Here is a 9804-nt window from a genome sequence, read left to right as displayed (position 1 = left end):
TTAAGGCACGCCTTCGCGACCAGTTCCTCATGTCTGACCTTGGTCCACTTGATACTTTCTTGGGATTGAGATCTTCTCGATCTCTGATGGCTTCTACATCTCACAGGAAAAATATATACATGATCTTCTTGCTCGTGCCGCTCTTGGTGATGAGCGCACTGTTGTGACTCCTATGGAGCTCAACGTTCAGCTTCGTGCCTCTGACGGTGACCCTCTTCCTAATCCTACTCGCTATCGTCACCTTATTGGCAGCCTTGTCTACCTTGCTATTACGCATCCCGACATCTCCTATCATGTTCACATCCTGAGTCAGCTTGTTTCAGCACCCACCTCTGTCCACTATAGTCATCTCCTCCGTGTTCTATGATATCTTTGTGGCACGATCTCTCATCGCCTTTTCTCCCCCCGCTCCAGCTCTCTCGAGCTCCAGGCCTACTTTTTTTTGAACAGAAACTAGGTCCCAAAGGACCTAGAGAGCCTCATTGATTCCTGGTCATTACAGTACAAAGCTCAGATAAGGACTCAAAAGAAAGAGAAATCACACACAGGCCCCTGACTTTAACAAGGAGGACCCCAGACTCTAAGATAGAACTGCAATTGGGTCCAACACAGCTTCCCCTCAGATCGAGCTTCGCCGTCACCGGGGACGGACCACTTGGGGCGACGAAGCCTTCATGGCTGCAGCAGCACGCCATGAACTCCGAGCTCCAGGCCTACTCTGATGCTACTTGGGCTAGTGATCCCTCTGATCGACGCCCGCTGTCTGCTTACTGTGTCTTTCTTGATGGCTCTCTCATTGCCTGGAAGAGAAAGAAACAGACTGCAGTTTCTCGCTCGAGTACACAGGCTGAGTTGTGAGCCATGGCTATGTTGACGGCTGAGGTGATCTGGTTACGGTGGTTACTTGAGGATTTTGGTGTGTCTGCTACTACCTCGACTCCCTTACTGTCAGACAGTACCGGTGCTATCAGTATTGCGCGTGACCCGGTGAAGCATGAGCTCACCAAGCACATCGGCGTGGATGCCCACTTTGTGTGTGCTGCTGTGCAAGATCAGACTCTCGCTCTTCACTATGTGCCCTCTGAGTTACAGTTGGCGGACTTCTTCACGGAGGCACAGACTCGAGCGCAACATAGTTTTCTTCTCTCCAAATTCAGTGTTGTTGATCCACCATGAGTTTGAGAGGGGGGGAGGGTGTGTGTGTGTGTGTTAGATGTGTATAGTCCCTTTTCGGTACATCCCCATTGTATAAGGGGTTTCCTGCACTTTACCACACATGTATATGTAATGGCCTTTGACCCTCAGTGAATACTAATTGTTGTTTTATCCAATAGGCCCGTTCCCATCCTGACCCATATTTCTCAATCCTATAGTCTATAAAAGTTTGGTATGCCGTTGAAGCCATTTTTCCCAAAAAGAAATACCCTAAAAAGTCTGTTTTTTACCAAGTGACTGCGTTTTTGGTCTGCCCATTGGAGAGCGTTGCCGTGCCTTTTCTTATTTAAACACAAGCAACATTTTAGCAGGCAATAGTTCGGTTCCGCTCATGATAATTCTTTCAGATAATAGAACAAACTTCTGGCACCCGCATACAAAAATGCGTACACTATTCAGGCTCATAACGATGCAAGACATATACTCCTATGGTTTCCACTATTCAGGCTCAAAAAAATGAGTAGTTATTCAACCTGGTTTCCATACCCTACTGATACTCGAAGAATTTCCATGGTATATGGTGTGATCAGTACAAAGACGAACAGCGTCAAAGAATAAAGAGGGAGATAAACAAATGCTTATGTGATCTAATTCTCTTCCAGGAGAGGTTTGGTTGCTTCGGTGCCACCCCACTTTCGGACGCGGCTTGAAGCTAGCGCAGCCTGCAATTGTAGGGTATGAGAGATGAGCAAGATGGAAAGCTCAACATTTTCCATGTAAATAGCGTTTACATAAATATTTCTGAAATCAAACAATTGAAAAAAGAAGTCATAAGTCGTATGATATGGTTGTAACCCAACGTCGAGTGTCCCTATCTCCCTCATGGATGAGTACTGAAGGCGGTGTGACAGTGTCTAGAAGCGGGGCACCAAGGCCATCTTCCTGCTCCCGATGTTTTCCGTAGCGGCATGGGTGGTATTTGGGATCTCACAAGAGCGGGATCCAACTAGCGAGTCATCATCAGCGGTAGAACGGTTGATGTCAATTATGTGAGTCATCATCATTCAACGACAATTATGTGCATACTCCAGGTCATCATCATTCGACGACAATTATGCGCATACTCCGGGTCATCATATTAGAGGATGAAATCCCAACATGCAACCTTTGGTTGGATCCGTCGACATCGACGCGTGTGTTGTGATTCCTTACTGAAGGCTTCCTCTAGGGGTAGTGTTTTTGTTCGTTGTTTGAACACATGCCATAGGCTTTGTTGTAGGTTTGGGGAGATGTTGTTGTGAGGTGGGTCCTTCTATGGATGGCCTCGGTCTTTTTTAAAAGTTGATTCGTTCGACATCGTTGATAGGCTTTGCTAGGCATTGTTGAATAACTAATATTATATGACTGTGTGCATCAACCGATGCAGATGCCAGGGTTGGTCCACCTTTTCAAAGAAAAAAAATGATAAGTGCTTACTCAAGATTGGAAAGGTTTTATGCCCTCTGTTCCTATATCCAAAGTTATTAAATTGATTCCTAATGAACATCTAGCTATTATAAGGATGAACTAACATTGAGTTATTAAATTGGTGCCTATGAATACTTAGTTATTATAAAGACGAACTAGCATCCTCCAGTTGACTTTTTAAAAGTTGTGTTCATCACAAAATGAAAAACATGGTGGAATTTGGAAGGGCGAAGGAATTTCATACCTCTGCGTTCCAATCTGTTCTCCACACTATGACGAGTAAAATCAATGTCTGAAGTGCAACCCCGCAAAGCATGCCAGCCCAAATCCCCTGAAATTAGAACCAATGTCTCAAATTCACAACCGATGTCGCAGAATCATAGCATAAATATACTTCATTTTCTATTTTGCAATTTGCAGTGCTCCAATTTAAACAACATAATCAATTACCCCAACTCCATAATTGAACTTGTAGCCGAGGAGATATCCCAATGGCAATCCGAAAATGTAGTAGCAGCCAAGGTTGATGTATGCAACAAGGCCTTGCCATCCTCCTCCAATGGCCACCCCTGAATCATGCATCCGATCAACGTCGTCAGCTCGAGAGATGAGGTTGAGGTGGCATGAACAAAATAAAATTATCATGCTGCGAGTGGGAGAAGCATACCTGAAAGCACAGGTTGCACGCTGTTGAGCACCATGGTCAAGCCAAGCAGTCCTGCAATCTTGGAGACGGCCTGCCGGAGCTCCACGTCGCTAGTGTATATGCTTGCGAAGTTATCTCTGAAGATCAACACGAGGGCCATGCATACCAGCCCAATGAGCAACGACTCGCCGATGACAACGATGACGGCGTGCATCGCCGCCCTTGGACGGCCAGAGCCCAGCTCATTGGAGACTCGAACACTGAGAACGTGTGGTAATAGTTTAGAAAGTGAAATTTGATAAGTTCAGTTCAGTCGTTCAAGATTTCCTGAAGAAAACAAGAATCACCGGTTTAATTCTACAGTTTTGAAATTTGAATTAGCCTGACCTGATAGCAGCATTGAGGCCAATGAAGATCATACCCTCCCATCCGTTTATATTCATGCTGAAAATTAAGGCACAAATATTCTGTGAGCTAAGTACTATAGTATCTTCAGTTGGTTCAGAATATTCGAAAGAGAGTTGAGAATGTTATCAGGTTGTAATTTTGGTAGTAAGAAGTACCAGACGCCAAGCGAGTCGACGGCAATCTGCGCATCCTGGAGGTCGCCGGTGAGGACGGTGATCATGCCGAGGTACCAAATCTCAAGGCAGAGCATGACGGCGGACTCGAGCGAGAGCTTGACGAAGGCCCACATATCGTTGAATGCCGCCATGGACCAGCCCCTCCAGCCGTCCTTGCACCAGCCGATGATGTAAGCCGACTGGCCCAGCGCGATGGCCCAGAGCGACAGGTCGTAGGCGACGGCGGCGCCTGGGTAGCCCCATCCGAGGACGGTGACGAGGAGGTAGGTGACCACGACGTGGAAGCAGAGGCCGCCGATGCCGATCCAGGCGAGCACGAGGACCTTGCTCTGCGCCTGGAGGAACTTGGCGGTGGGGAAGTTGACGGCGAAGGAGAAGGCACCGGGCAGGATGTAGAGCGCGAAGCGGGCGGCCTCGCGCGCGACTTCGGGGTCCTGGCCGAGGGCGAGCAGCAGCGGCTCGGCGAAGACGTAGAAGGGCACCATGAGGAGCGCGGCGCCGATGAGGACGATCCAGGAGCGCTGCAGGTAGACGCCGAGCATGGCCACCTGGCCGGCGCCGAACGCCTGCCCGCACAGCGTCTCCAGCGCGCTCCCCATGCCGAGCTGCAACATATTAGATATTACTATCAGCAGACAGCAATGGTATGCACTATGCAGTGCGGTGCCGCCGTGCTGGAGAGAAGAGGAGATGGATGCTGGCGTTAGCGCACGTACCAGGAATCCGAGGGCGAAGGTGCCGAAGACGGAGAGGCCGATGGACGCGGCGGCGAGGGGCAGGTTGCCGAGGTGGCCAACGAAGATGGTGGTGACGGAGCTGACGGCGTACATGCTGAGCGTGGCGATGGCGATGGGCGTGCCGATGCCCCAGAGGCGCTTCGACTCGTCCCACACCATCCGCGAGGCCTCCCCCACGGTGCTCACCTCCTCCGCGTCGTCGGCGACGGACCCCATCGCCCCCTCCTCCCTCCCTCGGCCGGGTTCGGTTTGGGGGTCTGCGGCTCTGGGGTGGGCGCGTCCTCTGCTTCCGCGTCGATGGTTGCGTCGGCCCTCGGCTATCTATGCCTATGAACGAGGAGTAAAGATCCACTGGGTAGGTAGCAGGAACGGCGGGAGGGCCTCGCCCTCGTGTCGTGTTTGTGTCCGTGAGATTAGGCTACCTCGATGTCAGTTATGAATCCACGGGACTGGCCCCACAATGTCTTCTTTTTTTATTTTTGCAGGAGGAAATGGCATATTATAAGTTCATCCCTATGCAAACCAGTAGTAGGGATACCGGCAAGCTCACTCATAAGTCACTGTAATTAAATTGCGAATGTTCTCCGCAAAAGAAAGAATGAAAATGACAATGCAACTAAAAACAAAATAAAAATGTGAGGCAACCGGTGTACATGTCATAGACCCGAGAGATATAATTTTGTCAATTTTCATCCGTCCGAATTGGCAATGATTCAATGCTCAGAAAATGAGAAGCGGCATATCTTGGGAAGCACGCCTCATATGCTTCCTAACTCTCATGAACCATCATTTTTGAAAGTTTTAACACGGAACGGGGCAACCATAACTTGTATGATTAGATTAAGAACAAGATGTTAATAGCTGATTAATATATCAACTAAACTCCCTGTGTGCGTTAGGAATTTAGCCTCTATGTGTGTGTGTGTTTTTGAAAATGGGAGAAGTCGGCCTCTACATCATTATGATACACACAACCAACTAAATGGGAGTACTATTTAGTGAAAAAAAAAGTAAGTCGACTAGTTCAGGGTGCCAACTAAATGTAAGACACAAAAGAAAGAAGAGAAAAACCCACAATCAATCGGAAAAAAGATTATATGAGTTAACCACATAATCTATTAATGACATGTCAGCTAAAGACCGACGGACTTTACTTCTGTCCTTGGGGTAGGGCGGAGCTCTTGTGACCGGACCTCTCCTCCTCGCGCCCCTGGCCACTCCGGCCGCGGCGGCCACCAAGCCCCGTTCCTGCCCGCCCGGGCAGGGGCGCCACCTCTCTGCGGCCATGCGTTCGCGCCCTCCCTCGCCCGCTCGGATCGCTCGGCGCGCTCGACTGCCAGCGGGGCCTCTGGCTGGGCACCCCCGCTTCCGCGCCGGATCTGGCCAGATCCACCGGTCCGTCGCAGGTCCCGGACTCCCAGCCGCCTCAGCCGTCGGCTACGGTCAGTCCCGCGCTCCCGGCGCGATTTCTGTTGCGGGGGGAGTGCTCCAAGGCGGCTCCTGCGTTTTCCTCTGCGGTCCCAGCCGAGCCCCCTCGTTTAGGGAAGAACAAGCTGAAATCCATTGTGGTAATGTCGTCCCCTGCCCCGCGCTTTCCCTCTTCGGGCGATGGAGATAGGTGGATGACGGTCAAGTCGCGGAAAGACCGGCGCACAACCATTAAGGCGGCGAATGGCGCTGGGCGCCCCTCCGCCAAGCGATTTGGCCGGCGCTCCGCCATTAATGGCCGTGGGGGGAAGGAGGCCTTCTTAAGCCGCTTCAACATGCTCTATTTTCGGTGCCTCAACTCCAGCCACCGTAGGATAGATTGCCGCGACCCGCTGCACTGCATAATCTACAAGCAGTCGGGGCACTACGGTCGTGAGTGCCCGCTACCCCAAGTGCAAGGGGCGCGCCGGCTGCCCGATCCGTCATCCGCAGCGCGACCCTTTTCACGGTCGGCTGCATTTTCCTTCGTAGACTCCGCCGCCCCCGCCGTCGCCACCTGCCATGACTGCCATGGACCGTCAGGCGCTCCACACAGACGCGTCGCGCCACTCCAGGTCGAGCTTCAAGATGGTGATCAGCACGCCGGCCATCGAGCAGCAGGAGTTCCTCTTTCGCAAGCACGCCGTGCTGGTCACGGCCTCGACGGCCCGCCATGCGGCCAACCCCATGTCGGTGGGCCGGTCCATCGAGGAGCAGCTCTGCTCCCCGCCCCACCTGCTGCGCGTGACGAGCCATGACCCGGAAGACTTCTTTGTCTACTTCAAGCTTCCCGCGCACAAGGAGTGAAGGAAATATGCCCTAGAGGCAATAATAAAGTTATTATTTATTTCCTCATATCATGATAAATGTTTATTATTCATGCTAGAATTGTATTAACCGGAAACATAATACATGTGTGAATACATAGACAAACATAGTGTCACTAGTATGCCTCTACTTGACTAACTCGTTGATCAAAGATGGTTGAGTTTCCTAGCCATAACATGAGTTGTCATTTGATTAACGGGATCACATCATTAGGAGAATGATGTGATTGACTTAACCCATTATGTTAGCTTAGCACTTGATGGTTTAGTATGTTGCTATTGCTTTCTTCATGACTTATACATGTTCCTATGACTATGAGATTATGCAACTCCCGTTTACTGGAGGAACACTTTGTGTGCTACCAAACATCACAACGTAACTGGGTGATTATAAAGGAGCTCTACAAGTGTCTCCGAAGGTATTTGTTGAGTTGGCGTATTTCGAGATTAGGATTTTTCACTCCAATTGTCGGGGAGGTATCTGTGGGCCCTCTCGGTAATGCACATCACTATAAGCCTTGCAAGCAATGTGACTAATGAGTTAGTTACGGGGTGATGCATTACATAACGAGTAAAGAGACTTGCCGGTAACGAGATTGAACTAGCTATTGAGATACCTACGATCGAATCTCGGGCAAGTAACATACCGATGACAAAGGGAACAATGTATGTAGTTATGCGGTTTGACCGATAAAGATCTTCGTAGAATATGTGAGAACCAATATGAGCATCCAGGTTCCGCTATTGGTTATTGACCGGAAACGAGTCTCGGTCATGTCTACATAGTTCTCGAACCCGTAGGGTCCACACGCTTAAAGTTTGGTGACGATTGGTATTATGAGTATTTGTGTTTTGATGTACCGAAGATAGTTCAGAGTCCGGGATATGATCACGGACATAACGAGGAGTCTCGAAATGGTCGATACGTAAAGATCGATATATTGGATGACTATGTTCGGACACAGGAATGGTTTCGGAAAGTTCTGTGACGCCCGGATAATTAGGCTACAGTGAAACTCTACTAATGATGCCACATCACCTCGATTACTGTTGCTAATCTCGCGTTAGTCCGAGAACGGTTCGAATTCAAATTCAAAATCAAGCAAACAATAAAAGTTTTTAAATATTAAAACTAAAATGTTTGGAGTGAGCCAAATAATCCATATTAAATATTGGTGAAGAAACCACACTTTTGTAAAGTATTTAAATGCACTATAGTAAGTAAAACAGCAGCAAAACAATTATTTTAAATACTTTTAAATGCTAAGCAAATGTTAAACTTTTATAATAACCAAACTTTTTGGAGTAGGTGGCCTATGTCATTATGCTAATTTAGGAGTAGGGGTTATATTTTGGTAAAGCTGTTTTGCTAACTAAAATAAAGAAAACAGAAAAGAAAATAAGAAAAGGATAAAAACACAAAACAAAACAAAAATGTAAAACAAATAAAAAAAGGATAAAAGAGAACCCCGCTGGGCCACGGCCCAGATGGCCTCGGGGCAAATCAGGCCGGCCCAGCCGGCGCCCCACGCCCTCCTCCATATCCCCCCACTCGGGGAAAACCCCACCGACACCCCCGCACTCCCCCGAAAATATCTCCCCCACTCGCCCCCCACTTCGCTCTCCTCCCTTCCTCGATCCGATCTGGATCGGGGATGAAACCGCCCCCCTCTCTCTCGCGACGCCCTGCCCACACCCCGTCGCCGGACCACCCACCCATCACCGCACGCCCGCGCCGTCCAGCACCCGACGCGCCCGCGACCGCGCCCCGACACCCAGCGCTCGCCGTCGCCTGGGATCACCTCGCCTGACGCCATTGTCTTCGACCGCTCCGTCACCGAACCGCCGCCCGACGTCGTCCACCGCCGGACTGCCTCCTCGCCTCCTCGTCCCTCTCCTCGCCGGAACGTCGTCCCCGTCTTCCTCCCCGAGCACCGCTGGCTATACCCCACGGCCCCGTGGTGAGGCCCCGGCAACTCCTCCTCCTCCCCTGCTTCAGCCACTTCGGCCATGGCCTCGCTCACCACCACCCGCACCCGCGCCGGCCGCCCGGACCGCGTCCTATCCTGCGTCGTCGCCACCGCCAGAGCTCTGCTCTCGTGCGCGGCGTGCCTCTTACCGCACCGTGTCTTCCCGCTCGTGCCCGCCCCTCCGGTTGCGCAGCCCGCGCCTGTCCCTCATGCTCCCGGGCCGTGCCGCTCGCCGCCGTTCCCGTCCGGCCTGCCGCGCCGGCGCCCCCGTCTGTGCGCGGGCGTAGTCCCTGCCGGTTGCGCCTCTACCAGATTAGGCAGGCCCCTGCTAATTGGGGGTTAGATTAGCACTAACCCCCTCCTAGGTAGTCACTAACAATGGGCCTTGCCCCCTGTTTGAATTAAAAAAAAAGATATCTTCAAGCATAAATAAATAAATAAAATATTAATTAATTAATTAACCAATTAAATTAACTTAATTAATTCTGTTTAGACTAACCTAATCATTAGGTAAACTAATTAACTCTGTTAACTAGCCTGCTAACTAAACAGACTATTACATGTGGGACCCCCCGCCAGTTTGACTAGTCAACGGTCAAAGCTGACCACTGACATCACCCTGACATCATGCTGACGTCATAATTACATTTTCTTATTTAGTTAATTCTGTTAATTCTAAAAATGATTAAATCTTCTAAAAATTAATATAAAATAAACCGTAGCTCGGATGGAAAAACTTTGTACATGAAAGTTGCTCAGAACGACGAGACGAATCCGGATACGCAGGCCATTCGTCCGCCACACATCCCTAGCGTAGCAAACACGCAACTTTTCCCCTCTGGTTCATCTGTCCGAAAACGCGAAACACCGGGGATACTTTCCCGGATGTTTCCCCCCTTGACCGGTATCACCTACTATCGCGTTAGGGCACATCGAACACCGTGTATTGTC

General features: G+C 50.1%; 1 protein-coding gene across 1 annotated transcript; it reads right to left on the bottom strand.

Annotated features, from left to right (window-relative positions):
* Positions 1–1517: 1517 nt before the first annotated feature.
* LOC123157860 (protein DETOXIFICATION 35) lies at positions 1518–4916 on the bottom strand. The gene is made up of 7 exons (XM_044576052.1): positions 4569–4916; positions 3832–4457; positions 3656–3712; positions 3290–3528; positions 3073–3191; positions 2867–2953; positions 1518–1877 (listed from the first exon to the last, which is right to left on the bottom strand). The coding sequence occupies exons 1-7, from the start codon at positions 4803–4805 to the stop codon at positions 1803–1805; spliced, it is 1440 nt and encodes a 479-aa protein (XP_044431987.1). The 5' UTR covers positions 4806–4916; the 3' UTR covers positions 1518–1802.
* Positions 4917–9804: the final 4888 nt, after the last annotated feature.

The sequence above is a fragment of the Triticum aestivum genome, chromosome 7B, assembly GCF_018294505.1.
Source record: "Triticum aestivum cultivar Chinese Spring chromosome 7B, IWGSC CS RefSeq v2.1, whole genome shotgun sequence".
NCBI classification, from domain to species: Eukaryota; Viridiplantae; Streptophyta; class Magnoliopsida; order Poales; family Poaceae; genus Triticum; species Triticum aestivum.
This window is presented reverse-complemented; position numbering and strand designations above follow the sequence as displayed.

What these genes read in the sequence shown, in the direction of transcription:
- LOC123157860 (XM_044576052.1), bottom strand. Translation starts at nt 4,805, where the DNA reads ATGGGGTCCGTCGCCGACGACGCGGAGGAGGTGAGCACCGTGGGGGAG. An exon ending in GTCGACTCGCTTGGCGTCTG is followed by an intron (nt 3,713 to 3,831) that starts GTACTTCTTACT and finishes CTTAATTTTCAG; the next exon opens with CATGAATATAAACGGATGGG. An exon ending in GGCCTCAATGCTGCTATCAG is followed by an intron (nt 3,529 to 3,655) that starts GTCAGGCTAATT and finishes ACACGTTCTCAG; the next exon opens with TGTTCGAGTCTCCAATGAGC.